The 25,750-nt window shown below is 49.2% G+C and overlaps 1 protein-coding gene across 6 annotated transcripts in view; it reads right to left on the bottom strand.

Annotated features, from left to right (window-relative positions):
• Positions 1-1,325: 1,325 nt before the first annotated feature.
• Positions 1,326-25,750, bottom strand: part of PPFIA1 (PTPRF interacting protein alpha 1) — an 81,549-nt gene continuing 57,124 nt past the window's right edge. For 2 of the 6 annotated variants that reach the window (XM_057725960.1, XM_057725965.1), the window contains 11 exons: positions 25,304-25,455; positions 24,253-24,425; positions 23,847-23,940; positions 17,512-17,593; positions 17,227-17,427; positions 10,694-10,869; positions 10,482-10,579; positions 8,365-8,540; positions 7,609-7,677; positions 5,976-6,141; positions 1,326-1,914 (listed from right to left, as the gene is read on the bottom strand). In XM_057725960.1, the coding sequence (XP_057581943.1) occupies positions 1,775-1,914; positions 5,976-6,141; positions 7,609-7,677; positions 8,365-8,540; positions 10,482-10,579; positions 10,694-10,869; positions 17,227-17,427; positions 17,512-17,593; positions 23,847-23,940; positions 24,253-24,425; positions 25,304-25,455 (1,527 nt within the window). In that variant the 3' untranslated portion in view covers positions 1,326-1,774. Of the gene's footprint in view, positions 2,499-3,198; positions 3,268-5,975; positions 6,142-7,608; positions 7,678-8,364; positions 8,541-10,481; positions 10,580-10,693; positions 10,870-16,402; positions 16,513-17,226; positions 17,428-17,511; positions 17,594-23,846; positions 23,941-24,252; positions 24,426-25,303; positions 25,456-25,750 lie in introns of those variants that run through there. The other 4 variants (XM_057725963.1, XM_057725961.1, XM_057725964.1 and 1 more) reach the window with 4 other exon arrangements.

The following is a 25,750-nucleotide window of genomic DNA, read 5'->3' as shown; positions in this document are numbered from 1 at the left end:
GTCCCCCTGGGGATCCACTTTCAGCCCCCCCCGCCCCAAGCTCCAATTGGGTGTCCCCACCCCCCTGCCACGCTGGACCCGGACGCGACTCAGGACTTGGCTTCAGCTGTCACAGAGGCCCAGAATCTGGAAGAACACAGCCCTGGGACCCTCGTGTGACCACGCGGGAAGAGCAGGAGAGCAAAGCCTGCCCAGAGGAAGGAAGCGGAGCTAAGGAACGTGCACACAGACACAAACACTGCAACTGCCAGCAGCACATGTGCCCTCTTCTTTGCCACTTGCTCTGGCCCTCTGGTCTCACCTTAGCTTGAAACAGGACCCTGTTCCTGCTCCGCAGGTAGCTCCTAAAAATGCACCTCCTGCAGTAGCAGCTGCTCCCACTGCCCCGGGGCTGCGCTGAGTGTTCCCGGGCTGCGGCAGGCTGGGGGCACCTGACAAGTGCGGCTGCCATGCATAATGCTGGGAGGGTGGGAGCCTGCTGCTGGGGCGGGGGAGCCTGATGAGGTGGGGAGCCTGTTGCCAGGGGAACGCCTGCTCGCAGATGTACACAGAGCTGTGATTACGAATGTCCATTAAAAATCCTTTTTCCTCCTCCCGATTCCCTTGCTACATTCTTGTTTCTATGGAATATGTAAGTAAAAATTGTTGACTGAAAAAAACTACAAAGCACCCACACCCATACACGTGCGCGCGCGCGCACACACACACCCTAGTCTCCCCATTCAGGTCGGGGCACGGCCGCCCCGCCGCCGCATCCCTGGACTCGGCAGGTGAGCCTGTGCCTCTCCGCTCTGTTTCCGGCAATTGGCCCGTTGCCTGCACCTCTGGCCGCAGAGGTTTCCAGGGCCCGGTTCCCAGTGGGTATTGATGAGATGGCGTCCCTGGTCTCCAGAACCGAGGGCACGAACGCCTGGTCATCCTCTGGAGGACACCTGATCCTATACTTCCATCTTCCAGCCTTTTTATTGTCAAACGATTTCTATAACAGAACTTCCCTATGATGACACCGGTTCCAATCAGTCGGGTGGAGCGGGAGACAGAACAGCTGCGGTCCGTTCTCAGCAGGAGCACAGCTTACCCTCGGTACTCTTTATTGGCAGTGGAAAATTTTGCTTCAGTACTTTATTGAAAGAAAGCAATAAATAATACTGTGATAAAAATAGTTCAAAAGTAGACTGTACATACTTTGTTACATAATCAGGAAGTTCACAAAAGATTAATAGAAAAACAGAACGGTAACAATGAATTGTACAAGTAAATTAAAGGCGGAACCCAAATGTAAAGACATGCCGTCTCTGTCTACCGATATATCAGCTGCATAATAAATAATGCACCATGATCTGAACACGTCTCTTGCTGGCTTTTTAATACGCCATTTAAGAAGTAAAAGTTACATCTGCTACTTATACAATCCAAAATGGCTATATCGTCAAAATCTGAAAATGTACCACTAGGTCCATTCTTTAAACATGTTTACAAACAAGTGTAAAAAGATGATTTACATCAGAAAAATAAGGCCTTGATTAGAGCTGCACTACATCTTCGAGATCTCGTGCCTTCCTCCTCCGCGCACCAGCGTCTCCGCAGCGAGTGCAGTGCTTCGTGATTGGTCCTCTAAGAGTTGGCGCCCTTGACCCTGCTTCCCAGGAGGGGGCGGGGAAGGCGGGGGCGCAGCGGGCTGCCGGGGCCCAGGCCCCCCCCCACCCGAGTCTCTCTTCCCCCAGCTCATGGCCTCTGCCAGTCACCCAAGACGAGGGATCCGGGTCCACAGAGACTAGGCTATGGAAGAGTTCACCGGTCCTAAGAGAGTTTCATAGTGTTCTAATAATCCTTCCAGTCCAAATTTGATTAGAAGCTGACATTTAACACCTGATATTTTTAATCTCTTCACGCTGCAGAGTAAAGCATTTCTTGCTAGAAAAAGTACAGTTAAGGTCAGTCATTAAAATACAACAATTGCTGGAAATTAAGGTTGCTTCTTTCAAAATGATTGTTGTAGAGCTAGGTTATCTTTTGTAAAGGATAAAGGACACTGTGTCATGATGATTCTACACACGCAGTAAAATCCTCTTCTCTCTCATGGTTTATCATTAAAAAATTAAACAAGGGTAATTACAATAAATGCATAATTTACAAAAGCCCTATATTTGTTCATAAGATTTGTACATACAAGCATTACAGTACATTCGTGTGAAAGACTAAAACCAGATATAAGAACATGAATTGATCTGAAAGGATATTTATAGCCTGGACATACATGAAAAAGTAAGTAACTATATAAATGAAGTCATAAGTTTACATAAATATAAGAAACATTAAATTCTAAAATATTTTCTCTATGGTATTCATGAATTTTTCACTAATTAAAAACTCTGTAATAAAATATCTTAGGTCCATATAACAAGTATTAACAGATTAAAGATTCCATGGAGCTCAAAACGTAGTCTCTGTCGGATTCAGAATGCTGCATAATCACCTGTAGAAGTAGTGTGGGTAAACTGGAAAACAAAACAAACACGCCAGTCAGTCCTGAGACGCGACAAGCTCCCGAGCTCCTGCCCCTCCACGGCCTCCCGACCCGGCTTTCTGTGCTTCAGCTGCTTTGAGTATTTAGACTAACATCAAGGACCAAACATATCAAGGAGAGTATTCCTTGGGTGACTTTATTTTGACATATATCTCAAAGCTGCTAATAAAAAAACCAGTCAAACCCTCCAGCCGAGACACCACGGCGGAACAGAGGAGAACAGCCTCCAGCCCTGAGAGCAGCAGGGAGGGTAGGGCTGGGCTCCCGGGTTGCCCCACCAGGAGCCCCGCCCACCTGCAAAGCAAGGGTGGCCCCTCTGCAGCGGCTGACCCGAGATGCCGGGGCAGGTTCGTTTTAAAAACTGGGCTCTGGATTGAGAGGCACACGGTGGGCCTCCCGAACCTTGATGCTTCGGGGCTTGTTCCCTCTGAGAACGTGCACGCGGGACACGGCCAGCAGCACCGCTAACGCGGGAGTGACACCAGCACACACGGCCCTGCCAGGGAGGCCCACGCCTGTGCTCTGACCACGCCTGGCAGTGGCCGCTAAGCGCCAAGGTCACGGTCTCCTCTGCCACCTTCCGATATGCCGTCCCGCCGCCCCGCCCCCAGACACTCCGACGCCAGGGCGTGGCCTCCGCGCGCCTGCGGGACCAGGCGCCCGGTACTCACCGGGGGAGGCTCAGCAGGAGTAAGTCCTGACTGTAGCGGAATCCAGCCTCTGCGTCCCCGCCACGCTGCCTGGGCCGCCAAGCACGGGAGGAAGCGTGCAAACACAGCGTGCGGTTAGTGGTCGACGGCACATGGGGCACAAGGACAAACACACACTCACACCCACAGCAGCACCTACACCTGCTAGGGTTCTGAGGGAGCCTCTAGAGAGCGGGGGCAGACGAGCCTGGAGAAAGAGAACCTAAGGGCCACCGCAGGGGTTCCCTCCACCCCGCCACCCAGGGGGGCACGGGAGGCCCCTCTAGGGTAGCAGGCACATCAGGCGAGTGAGAAAGGACTGTGCAGTGACGGCGACTCTGCGTGATCACTTGGTCTCTCCTTAAACTCTCCAGATTCAGAGAGCAGCTGGGCTTCTCTTTCAGCCCTGAACACTGTAGCTGGGAACAGCAGCCGTGTCAGGGGTCAGCGCCCAGCGAGGGGCAAAGGGGACAGAGGGCTGCTGCCCAGGGGGACGGGCCTGCTCTCCCCTGGGCGCCCCCCGAGCGGCTTCGGCGGTGGGCAGAGGACAGGGACTTATCTAAGAAAGAGGAAACCAGTCTCAGTTCCCATTGGAAATGATGTCACCACTCACTGACTTTTTTTTTCTTGTCAAGAAACAGGCTGCAGGGCGTAATAGGTAAGCCCCGTCCCCTCTTCAAACTGAGTGAGAAATTCCCATAACCCTGGCAGAAATCCATGGCTCCCAATTCAACAGTTTTCGTTTCTCCGCAGGTCCACCTTTTATCAATCTTTGGCCCATGGTTCCAAAGAGGCCTTAAGACAGCTGGTGCTGCTGATGGGGGTGGGTCTGTCTTTAAAGCCACTGATTTGAACATTTTAACTTTGTTTCTTTATTATTTATATATTTTGGCCCCATCACTGCAGCATGTGGGATCTTAGCTCCCCCACCAGGGATCAAATCCGTCCCCCCCACCCCACCCCCGATTTGGAAGCACGGAGCCTGAACCACTGGTCCACCAGGGATGTCCCGCAGATCATCTTTCTAAATCCTTCGAAGGACCCTGGAGACCTGCTGCACTCTGCCTTCAAAAGCCATGAAAACAACCCATTTTAACAGTTCATGCCTTACTTATCACACAGGGGTAAAAAGCCACTTCCCATATAATATATTCCCTTTCTAGGTTTTTTTTTTTTAAAGATTATTTTGATGTGGACCATTTTTAAAGCCTTTATTGAATTTGTGACAATACTGCTTCTGTTTTATGTTTTGGTTTTTCGGCCAAGAGGTATGTGGGATCTTGGCTCCCCGACCAGGGATGGAAGCCGCAACCCCCTGCATTGGAAGGAAAAGTCCTAACCCCTGGACTGCCAGGGAAGTGCCTTTCTAGGATTATTTTTCATCTCTCTGAACTCTAATGTCAGTACCGCTGTGAGCATTTAACAGGGAAGTGCACTTTACAATAAGGAGAAGGGAAATGAAGCTGTGAGGTCAATAAGGAGGTGCTCACTGAGATGGTCCAGTGGCCTGAAGCCCAGGCCACGCTTAGCATTCGTAAAGATGAACTGCATGCTCCTTGGAAGAAAAATGCTATTCAAAAAAAAAAAAAAAAAATCACTGGCTCCCCCCACCAGTTAGGCATATTACTGAATTCTGGCAAAGAGATGCAGGTTTTTAATAAAAATGCTGCCCTCTAAGCCGTCCTCACTAAAAGCATCCAGCTTAGCAAAGGCTTTCCCTAAACGTACTCTGCTCTGATTTCCATACAGGCAAGTGAAAGCAAAACTCACAAACCTCCTCACGGGAAGGGCTAGTTAATAACAGGAAAACACCGCAAAGCGCCCCTCAGTACACCTTTAAAAGCCCTCCCTCTCCTGCAGCCGGCCACAGCAGAGTGGGGACGGGCTGAGGAACAGCAGCAGCGCGGTGACCCTGACGCTCCGCTCCCACGGGACGGGACGGAGGGCGCGCCAGGTGCTTTCCTGAGCCCTGACCCACTCGTGTAACCACACAGCCAGCCGGGGAGAAGGCGCCCCCTGACACCACCCTCTTTCAGATGGGAAACTGCAGCACGGTGCTCAAGGTGCCTCCTAAGCTGCCGCCTGGCTCCTGATGCTGTCCTGGAGCGGGGACGCGGCAGCGCCGAGGGCACGCTTCCGGAGCGGTGCCCTCTGGCAGTGCGGCTGTCACAGGGAAAACCAGAGCTGGGTGGGAAATGGCAACTGCGAAGCTGGCATGTTTACGGGCCTGGCCGAGCTCGGGTGGTGGCTCCTCTCGGTCTCACCTTCTCCCTTCTCCCCGTCCTCCTAGAGCGTGTGAGGGACAAGGAACAGTGACGATGGAGGGAGGACAGGAGGGTGGACGCTGCTGTTATTTCAAATGGACTTAGCCATCCTTCCAGCGTGGAGAGGAGCCCGGGGATAACTGGTGTGGTCTGAAAGCGACCACACTATTTTATGAAAGAGTTCTTGAGCACTGCCTGCCACACACACATCGTTACAAGCATGGGTGTCGATCTAACACCCTGAGAACACACACGATTCTTAGTTGTGTTAGTTGGAAGAATATGCTAATATTCAACCAGACAAGAACTTAAAAAAACACCGTATTACTGTTAAACCTTTATAAACAGATGTTAGGACTCACTGTGAAACATTTACACCTGGGCATGCACCAGTCTCCAGTGCCTCGTAACCTATGAGGTGGGCCATTCCAGCCTGCCAGCCCCAAGGCTGTTCACGCCACCTGAGAGCGGCCGGGGCAGCACCGCGTCACCTACCGTCCAGCTGCATCTTCTTTGGCTGCACAGACGGCGAGGACAGAGAGGACGGGACCCGGAAGTTTGCGGGGAGGGTCTCTGCTGACCCAGCAGCTAAGCCACGAACGTCCTTTGGTCTAAATTTTTTTCTCCAAGAAGGTGCTCTCCTAAAGCTTTTATCATCGTCCTGGTAAATCAAAGAACAGAAAAGAAGACAAATTTTAAAATAAAGGACAAAAGCCTGAAGTCACCAGCCCTGTGAAATGACTGAGCTTGTCCCAGCGGCTCTGCTGGCAGGCATTTCACCCATCTGGGACACCCATGAGACCAACTGGGGATTCTAGCGAGTCGCAGGCAGCCTGATGATACTGACGCTGGACCCTCACTGGGTGGAAACCAGGACAGCCTGGGCCACCGGGGGGTACGTTCCTCCTGACCACTGCCAGGGTTCGCTCCCTGTCTCGAAGGGATCAACTTCTTGCTATAGAAGATAACATGTTTGTACTTGCCTTAGAAACAGTTTTCAAGCTGTACGCGATTGTGTCCGTGCTGGGAGAGCCAGCAGGCGCTCCCTGAGGTGCCCTGCTATTCACGGTGTCAGACTCAAGCTCTCCTCAGGTCCAGGGAAGAGAACCACAACAGTGGGGCGGAGGGGGACACACACACATACGACACACACTTGGGTCCAGTGGGTAAGACTCCACACTCCCAACGCAGGCGGCCTGGGTGTGATCCCTCATCGGGGAGCTAAGACCCCACAGGCTACAACTAAGAAGCCCTCATGCCGCAACTAAAGATCGGGTGCAGCCAAAATAAATACATAAATAAAAAAGTAAATATAAAAACAAAAAACAAAAGTGTGGGAGTAACTGAGTCATGGTTTTCTATAAGGGGACACTGGTATTTTGTGGTTTCAATACACTCATAAAACATGCCACACAGCACAAGGGCTCTGGGCATCCAGGTGGTCCCCAAAACATAGCTTATAGCCTCCACTCCTAAGCCGAAACCAGTGTTTCATGATATGAAAGATCTCTGTGAGACATAGCAAAAGTTAAATAGGAAAAATAAAAAAAAAAAACCCCTATCCGACTGAAGATATTAGTTTTTTAATAGCTCGTTTGTTAATAAATTTTTAAGAGCAAAGCTTAACTTGTAGGGACTTCCCTGGTGGCGCAGTGTATAAGAATCCACCTGCCAATGCAGAGACACAAGTTCAATCCCTGGTCCAGGAAGATGCCACATGCCACGGAGCAACTAAGCCCATGCGCCACAACTACTGAGCCTGGACTCTAAAGCCCGTGAGCCACAACTACTGAGCCTGCGAGCCACAACTACTGAAGCCTGAGAGCCTAGAGCTCGTGCTCCACAACAAGAGAAGCCACCGCAATGAGAAGCCTGAACACTGCAATGAAGAGTAGCCCCTGCTCGCTGCAACTAGAGAAAGCCTGCACACAGCAACGAAGACCCAAGGCAGCCAAAAAATAAATAAAAATTTTTTAAAAAATGGTATTTAAAAAAAGAAAAAAGCTTAACTTGTAAAGTAAAATTATCTCCACATTTAGAAGAGATACCCTGACTACATGGGTCATACAAGCATAATAAAATAATTGATATTAATGCAACTTTAAAAATCATTAAGCTGAAAACTTACTTCATCGAACCTTCTGTCAGTCCCCATGACCAAAAGGTTGTTAAACTCTCTTTCTAAGACAGCACGAGCCTGAAATCATAAAACAACACCACCTTAAAATGTGCAACAATTTCATGTGAATGTCAATCAGCACACAATTGTTTTTTTACACCAGCACTTAACCGAAGCGTGAACTATGACAGTATTTTAAGTCAAGGATTTAACATGGAGTCCATGGATGGGCTTCTGGGGAGAGGGATCCGTGAGCTCCTGGAAATTACATACAAAGTGCGCCCTGTGGGGTGGTGCTGGTGGTGCTGGTGTAAGAGGTATACAATCTTCTGTAGGAGAATAAAAAAAATCTCCTCCTTCTCAAATGAGCCCACGAGTGACAAAGAATCACACGGGCCCTCACCCAGAGAGACCAAATCAATGAGACGTCTTCACCTGGTGCACAGAGAGTATGTCTCTCTCCACAGAACTAAATCCTGAGACACGCTGCTCTTACCAGCACACTGACTTGAATGAAAGTTCCCCTCATTTTGTTTATTGCAAGACTCTCATGCTTCCAACTGAGAATGAAAAGAGGACAGACAAAAACACTGAGGAATGAAGCACCGCTGACTTTGAACCAGCCTATGCCAGACTTGGTATGGGATGAGATCACTAGTTGTCCGGGATGCTGTTTGGCCTCCATTCGGATAACAAGCCCCATGTCTGCCTGGGGAGAACGGGTGGCACGCTGTGCCCACGTGAAGCCCGGCAGCTGGGCTGTACCTGTGTGTTCTGCGTGGGGATCTGTAACAGGAGGGCCAGCGCGCTGAAGTCGAAGGTCTCGTCTAAGGCCAGGAGTGCACCGTGCACGCCGCTCTCCACAAGGTTGTCTGCATACTCCTTGAGGCCAATGGAGAGCACCCAGCGGATCACCCGGTCGTTGCTCCACACAAGCACATCTGCAGACAAACGGAAGCTGTTTGAAAAGTGGCCTCAGAAAGCCGCGCTCATCACGCGCGCCCTGCCGCCCTGCGGGGAGAGTCCTGCCGTGATCCTGACCCTTCAGCTGCTAGGCGAGCAGCCAGCCCTGCTACACTGATCTCGGCCCTTCTCCATCCTAATGGGAACTGCCCCGTCAACAGCCCACGCTTCAAGTGAACACAGCCAAGAGGAACGCAGTTATTACGTACACCTAACTTCCAGAGAATAGAAAATGAGGCTCCAGGGATCAGAGACAAAAGGACACGTAAGAATGTGAATGCCCACCAGGTAAGAACGCGCTTCAGATACAGACTTGAGAGTCTTTTGATGCACTTTCTTCCCATCACAAAGAGGAGCTGGCACCATATCTGGACACCTGGCTCAATTCAACATAAACCTCTCATTTATAATCTTGAGGCCTTTTCTCTTGAAGCCATTTTTGTTGTCTCATTTTAAAAAGAGAGAAACTTAAGGGTGTTTTCCAGCATACCAGAGATTTGGTGGGAAGACCTTGTATTAAGCCAAGTAATAAATTATTAAATTTCCTCTAGTACAGAGCTAAAAATAGCCACCCTGTAAAATACATGCAGACAATCACCAGTTACTTTCAAAGACAGCTTCTGCCAACTGTAAAAAGATTTTAAATGGATACAGAAAACGAAACAGGTTTATAGATTCCATTTCCAATGCCCTTTTCTGGATAAAGGTAGAGATGGTATAAACATTGGCTTCTGGCTTCTCTTTTATTTTCCTTTCTTTTTTTTTAACTTTTTAAAAAATGTATCTTATTTATTTATTTACTGGCTGCATTGGGTTTTCGTTGCTGCAAACGGACTTTCTCTAGTTGCAGCGAGCAGGGGCTACTCTTCCTTGCGGTGCGCCGACTTATTGCGGTGGCTTCTCTAGTTGTGCAGCACAGGCTCTAGGCGCGTGGGCTTCAGTAGTCGCGGCACATGGACTCAACAGTTGTGGCTTGCAGGCTCTAGAGCGTGGGCTCAATAGTTGTGGCACACGGGCTTAGTTGCTTCGCAGCATGTGGGACCTTCCTGGAGCAGGGATTGAACCCGTGTCCTCCACACTGGCAGGCGGATTCTTAACCACTGCGCCACCAAGGTAGTCCCTTGGCTTCTGGCTTTTCTCATGATTCAAATGAACTCAATCACGACTATTCTTTAAATGCGCCATCTCTCCAACCATATTTTTATCTTCAGTTTCTTTCTTGTAAAAATTTGGGATGAAAACAGCACGTACACCCACAGGGCTGTGGTAAGGATTAAATAACCTATGGAAGTGCCTGGACTTGTTCAATAAGTCTTATTATTATTACTATTATTAGTGATTTATTTTCTGAAAATTGCGGGAGGTTCTCCATTGAGCTGAATCACTAACATCTAATGTGAGAAGCTCCTCGTACCCGCCTTCTAACTGGAATACCTTTGCCTTCCTCCCCAGCTAAGGAGGTCCCACTGCAGCTTCAAGCCACCCCCCCGCCACCCCCCCCTCCTGGAGCAGAACCACACTCTTCTCCTCTGTGCTCAAGTCCTTGGACAAATGGCCAGAGTAGTATTTTTTGCATTTAAATCAAATGCGTGAACGGCAGGTCTTGTTCTTGGCTCTGGAATTATCTACAGCGTGTAGCAGCATTTTTGAGTGAAATAGGACACATCAGAGTAACAGGAAGTCTCTAGAGTCATGGGAAAAATGTTTACCTTGAGACGCGTAACTCACAGACTGATGTAAGCACAGGACACAGGCCCAAGTTCTCTGGCCACAGAGGAGGATCTTAAAAACACCCCTTCGTCTATAATGATGCCAGACATGTTTTCTCCACTTAAAGCATTTTCTGATTTTTTTCTTTAAAATAGGAAATCACTGAGGCTGCTAATACACTCGGAAGGAAGAAATGTGACTGTACTAGCCTTTTAGTTCATTTTGGCTTTCTTCTCTTTTTCTTTCCAGTTCTTTCCGGTCATAATTTAACCTTCGCAGACACATAATTCCACACTGGAAACTGTTTCTATTTCCAAGAGAAAAAGAAAAAAAGAAACAATTTAGACCTGGTGACAGTCAAGCATCTCTCAGCCGATGAGTGAGAACTGCTGCATGAGTGAGAACTGCTGTGGCGACTGACCTGTGAAAGCTGTCCACCATCTTCAGCTGCCCGCGAAGGTCCTTCTTGGTCAAGTGGTCCAGCATGCGTGCATCCACGAGGCACTCCATGAAGTAGCTGCGGTACTGCGGGAGGCCCAGGCTGGGCAGCCACTCGTTGCCAATCCACTCGTGGTTCATGTCCCCGTACGCCAGGGTCTGCTTTCAATAATCAGGACCATCAGTTCAGGAAAAAGCCCACGGAAGCAGTCACAAGGGCTGTTCACATCATCTTTAAACTGGACTTTTAATCTGTTACACAGTCTCAGAGGCTAAGCTAACAACAACATGGTTGCTTATGATTTCAAAATAATTTGACCTCTTATTTACTACCTTATAAATCTGCTAGCAAAATTGTATACAAAAGGAATTATGCCATTAAAACTCTGACTCATTTGCGTTTATAAATTTAACCTATTTACCAAACCACAGTAAAACTATAACTGACTACACAGTACTTTTCTGAAATAGCTTTTCTCAATAGATATAATACTATATCAACAAAGACAGACCACGACTCATGAACAAGTTTGAAGGATCAACCTAACTCTGCTCATTAAAAACATCTCTGCTGCTCTAATTTCATTTTTAACACTTTGTTTTCCAAATTTCCTTAATGAAACATCTGTTAATTTCAGTCAGTTAAGTGAATTAAAAAATAGTTTTAAAAGAAGAGGTAAGCAAAGCAATAATTGATAAGACTGAAAGGAGAAATAGACAAACCCACAATTATAGTCAGAGACCTCAACCCTCCTCTCTCAATTATTCAATAACTGATTGAACAAGGAAGCCAAAACAGACAACCAACCAACCTCAGTAAGGATACAGAAACCTTAAGCTACACTATCCACCAACCTGACCTAACTGGCATTTTATATAACACTCCACCCAGCATCAGCATGATACACTCTTTTCAAGGGGATATGGAATATTCTGCAAGACAGACAAATCTCAGCATACTTAAAGTGACTGAAATCACACAAAGTATGTTCTCTGACCTCAAGAGAATTAAATTACAATTCAGTAAAGCAGGAAGAAGAAAATAAAAGAGCAGAAATCAATGAAATGGAAATCAGAAAAGTAGAAAATGAAACGACAAAACTAAAATCAGGTTCTTCATAAATGTCAATAAAATTGACTAACCAGAGTGATGAAGAAAAAAGAGAAGATAAACTACCAATATCAAGAATGAAAGAGGGGACATCAGATATTCAAAGGACACTAAGGGTAAACTGTGAGCAACTTTAAGCAATTTAGATAACACAGTCTAGTTTCTTGAAAGACACAATCTATGAAAGCCACTCAGTAAGAAACAGATAACCTGAATCTATTAAAACTCGAATTTGTAGTTATAAACCTTCTTACCCACCTCCCCCACCCCAAATCTCTACCCTAAATGGCTTCACTAGTGAATCCTATCAAATATTTACGGAAATAATACCAATTCTACAGAAACCATCCCAAAATAGTGAAGAAAAAAATGCCTAACTCATGCCACCAGGCCAGCTTTATCTTGATACCCAAACCAGAGAAACATATTACAAGAAAACTACAAACCAATATCCCTCAGAGACACAGAGGCAAAATTCCTTAACGAAATACCAGGAAGTCAATAACCAATTAATCGATCAAGATATCATGACAAGTAGGGTTTATCCCAAGAACATAAGGTTGGTCAACGTTTGAAAGACCAATGAAAGTCACGATATCAATGGACTGAAAAGAAAAACCACAATATCACCTCAAAAGATAAAGAAAAGGCATCTGACAATATTCATCATTTATATATAGAAATCTAAGCAATTTAGGAATGGAAGAAAACTGCCTCAACCTCATAAAGGGCATCTACAAAAAACAGAGCTGACATCATACAATGCATTCTCTGTAAGATCAGGAACAGAGCAAGGAGGTCTGCTCTCACAACTTTTATTCCACACTGTATTGGAACTCCTAGCCACTGTAATAAGACAAGAAAAAAGAAATCAAAATCATATGAATTGGAAAAGCAATAAAACTATTCATAGATGACCTGATTATTAATGTCAAAAATGAATCTACAAAACAGTTAAAAGAATGAAACTGAATTTAGCAAAGTTGCAGGATACAAGGTCGACATATAAAAATGCACGGTATTTCTAAATACTAGAATGGTATTTAAAGAATACCATTTATTATAACGTCATCAAAACCCAAGAAATCCTCAGAGATAAATCTAACGGAATATGTGCAAGGTCTTCACAATGAAAAATAAGTTAAATATATATATACACAGTCTTCAGTCAGAGAAGACTAAGGTATCTTCAGGGAAATTCTGTACATTATGGAATCCTTGAAAATAGTATCTCTCAACTACCACCATGGTCCATCTCAAAAATACAGCCTCTAAACTACTATTTATACCAACGAAGCTGGAAGGAATGACTCAACCTCCAAAAAGAACCCTCAAGTTCTAATAGAAAAAAAAAATGTTTCTAACAGAAAAAAAAAGTCTATAAATAATCATGAGTGGAGATAAACGTCAGACATTTTTGGGCCAGCATCACAATATCATGTTTTTTCACTCTTTCAAACCCAACTCTCATCTCACAGGCCTGACACTTACAGCATGAATACCTGGTATTATTTTCTTGCCTGCTGAGTATGCATTCTTAGCCAGACACAGAATGCAAAGACATTTCTAAACAGAGAATTCCATGGAAGCAGAAGCCTCCTTGTTTTTGTTCACTTCTTTATGCACTCTGTTCACACTTAAGTGGTTGATAACGTAAGTTCCTAAAGGATCAGGCTCAGTCCTGGTGAGACCCACATCTCCGGGGCTGTCATCACAGCCTCTGGAAGAAAGCACACACGGGGCTCTCTCGAGATCAGAGAACATTTTGGATAGAAGAGACTCTACAGGGTCCGTTTTTCCATCACTGAAATGATCACAAATACAAATCAGTTTTCTCAACTCTGTACAACGAGAGAGTGATGGCGCGAGTGTGGCTGTCCTGTTCAACCCTGTACCGCCAGTGGGCAGTGCGGTCCGGCGCTGGCAGTACAGGGTTGAACAAGTAGCTGGGTGATGCTACTTGCTAAATGAAGGCATTGTAGGCATGCACCACACCTTGATGTCTTCTTCCCCTGAGTGCCCAAGGGCATCTCAAACCTCCCCTTGACTCGGGAGCTGGTCACTGTGTTAACAGCACAGGGAACATGTACTGCACCACCTGCCCACGGCAGCTTCACAGACGCTGGGAGGCCTCTTCACTTTCCTCTCCTCTAAAAGGGGGTAGAGTGAGGGTGGTCCTTGCTTACGCTGAAGACTGAACGTCATCGGCACAGCTCATCCTTGTTTATGCTTCCATTGCAAAAAGCAAACGGTCGGGTTATTTAATTTACACATTGTGCCCCACAACGCAGGGAATTTTATATTCAAGTGCTTACAAAGTTCTTCTTCTTAGTGTAAAATATACTGACATTTAAGTACTTAGGAAATGCACTCTTTCCAAATCACCGATAGTCACTATTGACTAGGTTGAACACTTAATGAGGACATTTATCTGGGCTAGTGGCACAGAATACCTAAGTGGGGGGGCAGCTCACAGAATCATATTACAGCTTTTTCTCTTCTGTTAAAACGTGATATACTTGGCTTCACTTCACAAGTACAAATAGAGGGAAACAGGTGTTTCAACCATCAACTTGTAGTCAGGAAAATTCTGATTTAAAATTCCTTTGACTTTTCGGTTACACAGTTATCCTTTTAGGGTCTGTGAACAGGTGCCACTAGTGAGCGCCTCAGAGAAACTGCCCACCCAACCTGGTAGCCTTCCATTTGTCGTGTGTCATACGGCATTGTCGGTGGGATCACATGTAGGGAAATCGTTTTTAGTCAAGCTGTCTCAAAGTAAAGCTGCAAAACAGCTGTCACAGAGCTTTTTTTGAGTTGAACTGAGGCCCTAAAAATCCAGCATGTATGTGAAGTGAGAGGGGGCTCAATCTCTGAGAAATCCATCAGTGAGAAGCCTTTGGAACAACACCATGTTAGGACAGTTCGCAGTAAATGCCAACAGAGCTAGAGTCTCTATGGCAACTCTTGTGTTGGAAATTTATTAGAATACAATCCTCTTATCAGTAGATCTTGTAACCAATGCTACCCCACCAGGGACCGAAATACATCATCTCAGGAGCTGCCGAAGCCATAGGGCTTTTTAGGAAAGACCATGTGTCAAACTAAGTAATTGACGTTAATTGAGAATTAACTACCAGGGCACCACTCAAGAAATGTTCAAAATTGTCCATGAGACGTACTCTTTAATCCTGTGCTTTCTTTGGCTAATGCTTTCAAATCATTAACAATATTCTGACAGTCAAGATGTTAAAAATGTCAAGAAAAGTAAATTACAAGTTTTCATACTCCAATTCTTTTTGTTGCTGTACATATAGTGAAGAATACATTATAGAAAGTCTCCAACCTGAGCCCAGCTTCCCTCCTCATCTTCCTGATGTTACGTGGTTAGGGATGCAAAAGAATAGAACTATTAGTATTGGTGAGCTTAGGAAGGCAAGCAACTTAACTTTGCAGGGCAGGTGCAGCTTAACTGGGTGGAAAGGGTCCAAGAATCAAAGCATCATGCAAAACTCATGCAAAACCAGCAATTCCAGCATCCCATGCAAGGAGCGGACCTCTCATGGTAAGCACACCATGAAAGGAGAAAACTAGGGCGGAGGGCTGAACGGAGGCCTCCTCTAAGGAGCCAGGAATTGAGTCTATGCTACATGGAGCAAGTCTACCCACTTAAAGTTCCTGAAAAAAATATAAAATCAGATAAAATATGGACTGTTTCACACATTTAACTAATGCCTAAAGGAAAGACTCATCCAGAACAATTTACTGTGGAAGGACATTTCTGTTTTCCACAAAAAGGCCGAGACCGGTGCGGCCCTGAGGCGGGGCTGCCCAGGGAGGGAGACGCGCGCAGGGCCGGGACTGACCGTTTGTGGCGTGGCCGTGAGCGTCTCCATCTCCTCGTGTGTTAACCAGACATTTCCTGTGGTCTAGGGGGCCCCGTGACAGCCACATCCAGGGCAAGGACAGCAGTGACAAAGAGGAAAGGTGGCAGACACGTGAGCCAGCGCACGGGAGGGGGTGGGGGGAGGAGAGGCCCCCCCACCTCCCCGTCCTTGACGCCCAAGAGAACGCGGGTGCGCACCCATGCCCAGTCCTTCTCCTGGGAGAACCCCACCTCCTTAAGGAGGACAGCCCTTAGCGCTTCACCGGCCACACGTACACCTGAGCTACGTGAGATCTGAATAGAAGAAAATGCACTGAGTACTTCCGAAAGTGGCCAGAGATTCTCAAGGAACTACTAATCCCACGTATTTAAAACGGTCTCACCCTGGCACAGCACAGGGAACAGTACACAAGGCCAGCCCTGGGTTCTGGGGAGGCGACCCTGAGCAGGCGCCGCCAGGGACCGGGCCTCTGCCAGAGGCGGGGTGCGGGGACCCAGTGACGGCACCGCTGGGCAGGCCCCCGGGCGCGGGTGGGCGGGTGGGCAGGCTCCTGGGGAGGGGGTGCTGCCTTTGTCTCACGGGGGACAGGATCCTCACGGGAGGCCTGCTCATCCTCCCCGTCCATCACCCTCAACCCAGAAGACGCTCCCTTCACCAAGACACTTGATAACAGCTGTGGGAAAACCCCCAGCACCTTCATCTGTAAGAAGGCGCCTCTCTGGGCACAGAGAGCAGATCGGATACATGGAGCTCACGTGCATCTGTGTGAGGGGAGGACACGGGCTGCTGTCTGTCACCACCACGCTGAGAAACAAAGGAGGACAAACAAATGAAAACCTTTCAGGCTTTTCGAGTAAAATGACTGTGAGCCCTGAATCCGGCCTAGACCTGTGGCTCAGAGGGAGCGCAGCTGCGAGGCCGAGTCTCCTCCCCGTGGTTCTCTCCGGAGCAGACAGACGGAAAGCAGAGCGGGAACTGAGCTGGTGGACAGAGTCTGCACTTGGGAAACGAAGAGCTGGCCTGCCCTTGTCTCCCGATAACAGTTCACGTTTTCACTAGATTCGTTTTACACTTCTTCAACTAGGACCCTCTTAAAGGACGTTCAAAGTCTCCCCACGGGAGCACAACTGGGCGAGCACAAGCCCACCTGGGATACACCTGCAGATGCGTGGACGCATAACAGCCCGGGGTCCACAGCTCCCAACACAGAACGTGCCAACAGGCCGCACAAGTCACACGAGGAAAACACCGGCTACAACTCAACCTGGGGTCCAAGCTTTCTCTCCTTCACTGTCTTCAACTTTGTATTTGTGATAATAACTTCTGTAGGTTTTCAAAAACTGCCGTTCCTATATTACGACACCACTGTAGTCAAGCTGTTACAAAAGTGCTCACTCATGTATCTTTTAACAACCCAACTGCCCCACGTTACAAGCCGCCCTTGCTTCTGCGCCCCAGACCGGCAGCCCAGAGCAGCAGGTGTGTCGGAAGCCGCAGGGCCGGGGGGCGGGGCCGTACCGTCCGGGACGTGGGCGGGGCGGACGGGCTGGTCAGCGACATGATCTCCTGGATGGCCAGCCTCAGCTTCAGCCGGTGCAGGGGGTTGCTGATGCCTATCTCCCGCTGGATCTCTGTGTCCGACAGGGCGGACATGATGGCCCCGCTCTTCACGTTGGCCCGGCAGGCAGCCACGTACCAGGCTGGCATCCCCACCCAGAGCTGTAGACAGAGACACGGTGGCCGCGAGGTTAGGCAGAGGGCAGTGGCCACACACACTCCGCCCAGGACCGGGGGGCTACGTACCTCCAGCCAGACGACAACAGTGGGCCCGTCCCATTGTGCGAAAGGTAAGCCTTGTCTCCGGGCTTCCTCGAGCAACTCATGCCTGCAAGTAACGAGACATGCAAATGAAAGAATCGCTGTTACACATGGACATAAAACAAGCTCAGCAAACACCCCCTTCATATGTTTTCAAGAGTGTAATACCGCCTCTCTCACTGTCCTTTCATCTTCTAAACCACCTGCTTCGTGGTCATCTGGAACACAATGCAGAGAACGCCTGAGTCATGAAATGCTGAAGGACTCTCGCGATTCTCTACAGGTTCATCTCCTTCCAGGACTGAAGAATTATTACCAACTTAAACAGCCAGTAGAGCCTCCATGTCCTAGGTAGGATATTCGAGGGAACACACAACCACGCTTCCGTTTCTAAGCCATGAGGACAAACATGTAGGCAGAGGAAACTATACCGAGGTCTGCACAAAGGAGTCTGCCCCTGAGAGCTTCAGAAATGCTCAGCATCTCACAACAAAACACAGAGAACACTGCAGACTTCTAACACCAGAAACGCTCTAACATCACAGGCAAAGAAAAGGCCGGACCTTGTCTGCTTCTATTCTACACTGTCATTTAGCTATGTAGGTATTTGCTAAATTAAGACACAGAATCATACTTTTTTTTGGGGGGGTGGGGGGTTGTTTTTCTTGTGGGGTCCTAGTTTCCAACCAGGGATCGAATCCATGCCCTCTGCAGTGGAAGGGCGGAGTCCTAACCACTGGACCACCAGGGAAGTCCTGGGTCATCCCCTGGTTTAACCCACAAGCTTCACACTGAGAAAATTTAAATCCCAACAACCTCTATCAGTGCACTAAGGGCAGGCCGGGAGCCTATGATACTGACGGCAATACCAGCTACCACAAGGCAGGAGGCGGGGAGGGGTCCTGGGGTCCTTTATGGCAGTGGTGCCCAACCTTTTAGGCACCAGGGACCAGTTTCATGGAAGACAATGTTTTCATGGATGGGGGTGTGTGTGGGGGTGGGGTGGGGGTGTGTGTGTGTGGGGTGTGGAGAAAAGCCAGGGGCAGGGGGGATGGTTCAGGTGATAATGTCAGTGATGGGGGCAATGGGGAGGGATGGGGAGGGATGGGGGGTGATGGGGGACTGGGGGGATGGGGGGGATGGGCATGATGGGGAGGGATGGGGGTGATGGGAGTGATGGGGAGCGATGGGGAGGGATGGGGGGTGATGGGGGACTGGGGGGATGGGCACGATGGGGAGTGATGGGGAGGGATGGGGGTGGCAGACGAAGTGTCACTTGCCCACCCACCACTCACCTCCTGCTGCTCAGCTCAGTTCCTAACAGGCCACCCACTGGTACCGGTCCTCAGCCTGGGAGTGGGGACCCCTGCTTTATGGAATCAGAAATGTACTGTGTGCCTGACATTTTACTGTTAACATTTTTTAAAATGACTTTGTCTACTGATAGCACAGTCATGGAAGAGACAACACAAGAAGCTTTATGAACCTCATTGTACTTCTTTGCGTTATGTACTTACAAACCTTTCTACAAGTCACCAATTAGTTTAAAAATGAAAAGTCTAGGAGAGAAGATGGGACTGGAGTGGAAAGGACAGGTCCATTTACCTGACTGGACATCCCTGAGTCATTTCAAAATTCCTAGGTCGTTCTTAGTTATTTTTCTACAATAATTTCTGCAGATTACACCACTGAATCTTTCATTTCTAAAGATACCTAATTAGTGGCTTTTCATTCTTTCTCTCTTTCTTTTTGTTTTTTGGCCATGCTGTACACCTTGTGGGAGCTTAGTTCCCACTCTCAACTAAGATCCTTAGTTCTTCTAACAAGTACTAAATCCTTGGCACTTTGTCAGAGACTTCATTCTTTAATATGCAATAGACACTCCCTGTAAACAAGGAGTTCAGGGTTGAAAAGAGCCCGCTGACTCCATCACCTGGAGACCGGTGCAGTCTGTTCTGACTTCACGACCATGGCAAGGCTCGTTCACTTTCATAAAAAGCCTTTTCTACTACGGATGCACTTCTGGGATTTAAGGGCTCAGGCCCAGGGTCCCGATGAAACCAGGATAAGGCGGCAGAGACAGGACGGGGCAGCTAAGAGACTCAGGAAGCTAGCCAGAGGCTGAGGAGACCCCGGCTGGGGGACCGGCCCAGGTCTTGGTCTGCCACCCAGCTTCCTCCCCTGCCAGGCGGTGGAGCTGAGGCCCCTGCTCCCCAAGGTGGCGAGCATCAGCTGCAGGCCACCCCCCCCCACCCCTGTGGCACAGGAACAAATCACTGCTCCTCTCCTGCTTCGTTGAGGACACACTTCTGCCTGCTGTCGGCAGACGGCGGCTCTCCTGACCCCGTGACTGCCCCGAGTGAAACACCACGCAGACTGGGATCCTCCACGTCTGTTCTCTCCCATTCCCACCTCTTCTCGCCAGGGCTCACACATCACCCTTCCCTGGACTGTCCACCTGCGCCCACGGCTGCCTCTCTCCATCACAATCTTCTTCACCACACGGCTCTCTGCTGCCCTATGACCAACTGTTGAACTTTTATCTGTTCCAGATTTGGGGACTGATGTGGCACACAGCGTTTTGTCTCCCTCACTGAATCCCATCACGTACAGGCTTAGAAACCAGGAGATGACGGCAGCCATTTGGAGACTGCTTGGGAAGATAGACCAAAAGCAGCATACCTGGTCTCTGCTGATGGAGTATCGGTAACAAAAGGCCAGGAGAAAAAGGCTGTATGATAAAACATGATGTTTACAATACTGCTGAGTGGCAGAATAAAATCTTTTCTTCATTTAAAAAGAAATGGGTTTCTTTAAAAAAATTAAAATGTACTGGTATCAAAAACAAACAAATGCGAGGTAGAACCTACCAATTCACCCACTCTCTCACATGACCACACTCTAATAATCAACAGAACCGTTTGTCGTTTTCCTACTTTACTGCAACTACAAAATAAACATGATAGGCATTTAGTTCTCAGCAAAGTTAACTGTCAGGGAACCAGGTATTCTTTCACAGGTCAGTTTTCTAGAAAACAAGAAATCTGGTCATTAGCTCCCAAGGCTAAAACACGAGCACTAAGGTGACAAGACTCCAAGTGCCTTAAATCTACCCAAAGCATCCAACTCTGTTCTGAAGAATCTGAGCTACAAGCCAGTGCCCTGGGGGCACAGGGTGTATACCACTTGCCCGGGTTCTACGAGACTTCTGCTGGGATTCATTTCCTTCCTCTGCTGGGAGAGCACATTACCCTCTCTGTCACTGTGTCACTCTTACCTGTGACCTCAGTTTACAGAGATGACTGGGGCAGATGGGATGACATTAGCGCTGTGACCACCCGGCTCGGGCCGCATGTGCAGGTCTACTCAGCTGGGACTCGATCTGCCCCTCAAGGATCAAATTCTAGACCCCGCGCACGATTTATTAAATCCTGCTCTAGAAGTCAACTGACGTGGGAGGCTTCAAAGCCTTGAAACTAGAGGCACAGGAGGGAGACCTCAGAAATACGCTGAGTTCTATGGGGAACAGAGACACCCAGGAGAGGAGGGTCATGTCATCTGTGAATGACAATGTGCACTGTACATGAGGACGTGAGCATGACGGTCAAGCTGTCTTTCATGACAAGACAGTTGTGTGAGCTTCGCGGATCAAACGCTGTATGAGTGGCGCCAACCCGAGAACAGACACGGCCTCGTCTTGCTGGGGCTGACAGTGTGCCCACCCGGCACCTCCCACAAAGGCCCCCTGGGCTCCACGTCGCCGCTGCAGCCACCACTCTGAGGGTGGACGCAGGCCAGGCCGGGAGGATGGCGGCGCTGCTCCCGTGGAAACAGCTCTGCGCAGGGCCTGCACTGGTGACCAGCAGGGCGGAAGGTCTCAGGACGCACAGCCCAGCCAACCCGCCGGCTACGCGGCCCCTGCGAGCGCACGACAGCGGCCACCAAGGGGAAGTGGAAAGACAGCCTTTAAGGCACGAGGTCCTTAACCAGGCTGAGCTCAAACACCCCTGGGGAGGTCCCCACGCACGGGGGCCCTGGCCTCTACGCACCCCCCCGACCCCAGCACGTCCAGCGCCAAGTGCGCCCGCCGCGCTCTCTCATGTGGCTTTCACAAAACTTGAAAATCTGATCTTCACCAAATCTTGAAAATTCTCTAAAAGTGGATGCATTGGCTGTGTAAATTGAGCAGTTAAAACAACACCCTTGAGATAAATCAGGGCTTAATAAAAAGAAAACACTTCTGAGAAACGTACTTTGATTCTCACATCTGTAACACCATAAATGTTAAACTATACTCAAACAATATTTTTTCTGGAAAACGAAAATATTTTTTTCACATTTATAAACAAAGCATTTTCCCTAAAGTCAGTTTTATCTCTGGTTAACTGACAGAACTAAAATCACCCACTATAATCAGAAAACCTTCGTACTCTTGAGTTGTTCTCTATTAAGCTGCCAGGACGGTCCTAGAACTTGCCGTGTGTGACGACGGAGCAGGGCATAGCCCTCTCCTACAGACTCAGCCACGATGACACAGAGTCAGAAGTTCAACCTGAACACCCCAGCTCCAGACAAGCCTGCCTACCAGACACACACACACCCCCACCCACCACACACAAAACTGAGACACACACTGGGGCAAATCACCCAATAAAGCTTTCCTCACACACTCGAGCACACCTCCTGAGAATTACAAAACAAACGCAGGAAAACATAGGAACACATTTTGGCCAATTTATACTACTTGTGATCCTATGTGAAATACATGCTTTTGGGAGCAGAGGGGTGGGAGGACTGGCAGGCACAGCCACAAGTCTGTGTTTTTGTTATGGTTAAGTATGAGGATGTGAAATAAAACACATCAGCAAAATCTAGGAGACAAAATTTTCCTAGTGCTGCTCCAGGAGGCAAAAGGCCTAGTTTCACATAAGCAAACAGCAATCACCCAAGTTACCTTAAAGCATTTTTATACAGTTCAAAGACAGCAACATTCAAATCAGATCTTGCCGTTAAGTGGTTTGTACAAATTTCCACTCACAGGAGCCAAAGACCAAGCATCCCAATGGTGTCGCGAGCCCTGGCAGAGCGATAGCACTTCACCCGGGACATTCCGACACTGTGCCAGGCAAGCTTGCCGTGGCTCCAGGAAGAGGGCTGAGAGAAGGCCAGCTCCAGAGAAGAACATCTGCAGGCAACGCCAGGGGCTACAGGCAGACCGGCCCCGCGTGGAGAGGCTCCCCGTGGGCTCAAGGGTGGCCCTGGGGTCAGTGCCTGCAGACCCCGGGTTCCAGGCCAGTGCTGGTTTCTCCAAGTACTCAACAGTGGCCGGACTGCCTTCCCCATGGTCAGCTTTCTCACAGGGCCTGCCCGGCTTTCCCATCTCAGGGCCCAGCGTTAGCACCTCGTCCCCCCTTCCGCACTCTGAGGTTCATGCTTGCCCAGACGCCCGAGCACTCAGCCGTGTCTCACTGCTCAGGACACTGGGACAGTCTCAGCTTACGCAGGGCATGCCCTCAGCTCTGGTCTGGGGTGTGGTCACCTGACACGCAACCCGTCCTGGACCAGGAAACGTCTCTGGACACAGAACACGTGCGCACGCTCGCCTCTGTGCCTGACCTGGGCACCGCAACGTCCAAGCTCCCTGGTGGGAACCACCCCTACTGCTATTGCTGACTTTCAGAATCACGACAACTCAGAAGTAAAATTTCTTAAGATTACAAAACTGAGAGTCTGTTTAAGATAAAAATAACAAAATCTATCAGAGAAGGAAGAAACAGGGCAAACTAGTAAGTGCCTATTTCCTGATCGACCACTAGTGTGAGGAGCAAGCCTCTGAACGCTGGTGGCAAGTCCCCGCAGCGGCTGCAGGTGGTTACACACAGTCCCGTGCATCTCACCAGATGCTGACACTGTGTACAGCATACATTTCAGCAGACATGTCTGTACAGCTAATGCTCCTAAAAGCCCCACCAGGTAGGTACCGCTATGACTGCCATCTTACAGACAAGCAAACGGAGGCACAGGACAGCTGAGTTTCCCGGTGCCTAGGCCACCTTGTCCAGCAGCCGGCATTCAGACACCAACGCGCGCCCTTGCCCGACACCTTTCCCAGTGGACCAGGGACCCCCGTGAGTCCTTCCCAAATTCCACAGGCGCTCTAAGTCCTCCAGAAAGCACAGCTCAATACTGGCTTTGGGTCAAGCTTTCAGAAGATAACGTACAAAGAAGAGCTGGATATGACATTTAATCCAGAAACATTAGTTAAAAATCTGGAGCAACTGGGAACTGTTTCGTGAGATCGACAAAAACAAAAAGCTTACTTTTTTTGAAGTTTACGATTTTTTTCAGCCTGTCCTCCCAATTTGCTGAGTCCCAAGGCATCCTGAGATGAGTTTTCTGTCTCTGAAATACCAGCTACGAGGAAGCAGAGTGGTGAAAACACTGAGAGAAAATCAACACAGCCAAGTTAAGTGTTTCTGCACAGGTGGAGGGGTTTCTGCAGGGAGACTAAAGAAAATTCTAAAGGCAAACTTTCCTACCAGATGACACACACACGAAAATGCTCAAGAGGCAGTAAGGCTGTGGCGTCTGGGAGTTCCCCGTGCTCTCTGGGTCTCGTGTAGACCCACTGAGAACACAGACACAGGAGAGCATCCAGCTCGTGTGACAGGAACCACATGGGGACGGGCTCAGCAGGCACACACGCAGTCCCCTGGAACCACCCACCTTGGCTTAGCGACTCTTTGCCAAGGTGTCCAGGTCGGCCCTTTTCTTTCTTGCCGAACAAGCGGCCAATGGAGGACTTGATGCCCTTCTTCTTGGGGGCTTTGTGCAGCGAGTCCTGGCTGCTGTTGCTGCTGCTGGGGTTGCTCACGGGGCCGTCCTGTGAGCCTGTCGAGCTTCGGGGACAGAAAAGCATCTTTAACAACCACCCACCCCCAGGAGCTAGAAGTACCCACCCTTCAACACTTGGCGCCTCAAACCTCACAGCAAATGGCGGAATCTTCTTCACAAACTACATTATCTACAAGAAACCTATGTTCCCCCTCCATGGACAACTGCTTCAGAAAGCTGAGATTCTCTGATCTGAGCTCTCCTCCAAGGAGGGGCCTGACTCTAGACCACCCAGTGCAGAAGGCGCTGTGGACCCCCTCGGGGTAACCGCTCAGCAGGTGCAGATGCTCCCAGGGAAAGGGAGTTCTTACCTCTGGGCAGCTCCCCCGCTCCCTGAGTGTGGCCGTCCCCAGCCAGGGCAGGAGAGGGGCGGTCACCATGCAGGGGTGGCTGGAGCTAACCACGCACCTGCCATCGAGCGCCGCCCGGCTTGGGACAGGAGCTCGGCAGGTGGTAGCCCGAATGCGGACAGTGTCAGTCATAGGACTGTGACTGACGGCCTCCCAAGAGGAGGCACTCACTCGGGGAATGGGGAAAGGCAGGGTGGGACACGTAACAGCTCGGAAAGGACAAGATCGCGTCCAAGAGGCACGCAGTGTCCTACAGAGAGGTCACCCTCAGAAACGTGCCCTGGGCCGGGGAGCAGTCAATCTGTAGACTCTAAAGAAATGAACTTTTTCTAAAATTGCTGATATCACTTAACTCTTTCCTTTCCAAGATGACTCTGCCCAGACAGACAGGCACCTCCTGCTGGATGTCACGACAGCACCCTAAGTCTATCACTGAAACAAACACACTGAACTGCGTGGCGTCTCTTCAAGACCAGCGCTCAGAGAAGAGGAACAGGGCCCCTGGAAGTGGAGTGGGGAGAGCGGCCCCCTACTTGCGCACGTCCCTGACGTCCTCGTGGCTGGCCGTGTGCAGCGCCCCCGCGTGCAGCCGGTCCAGTCGCAGAGACCGCGGGGAGGAGGGGGGCGAGGTTTCACATTTGATTGTCGTCTTGTCATCTCGTACCTCTTCTCGGGAAGCTGGCAGCTGAGGGGTTGAGATAAGCGTAAAATTACGTAACAACACACTGTGACGAATATAGGAAGGCGCACAGGCTTTAATTTACACTATCACCAGAAACTTATTTGAAAACCTATGCTTTCTGCCAAGTACAAAGAACCTTGTTCTCGCCTGATGCCGCCTTAGAGGACTGTCCCGTTCATGAGAAGCAGGGCTGCGGAAGCAGGCGGAGCACTGAGCAGAGCTGACTCCTGCCGGCTGCACCCAAGTGAGTGCAGAGACCTGGGCAGGAGCCCCCGCAGCCCGGGCTCTGCCCTCCCCA

The sequence above is a fragment of the Hippopotamus amphibius genome, chromosome 3 (assembly GCF_030028045.1).
Source record: "Hippopotamus amphibius kiboko isolate mHipAmp2 chromosome 3, mHipAmp2.hap2, whole genome shotgun sequence".
Classification (NCBI taxonomy): Eukaryota; Metazoa; Chordata; class Mammalia; order Artiodactyla; family Hippopotamidae; genus Hippopotamus; species Hippopotamus amphibius.
This window is presented reverse-complemented; position numbering and strand designations above follow the sequence as displayed.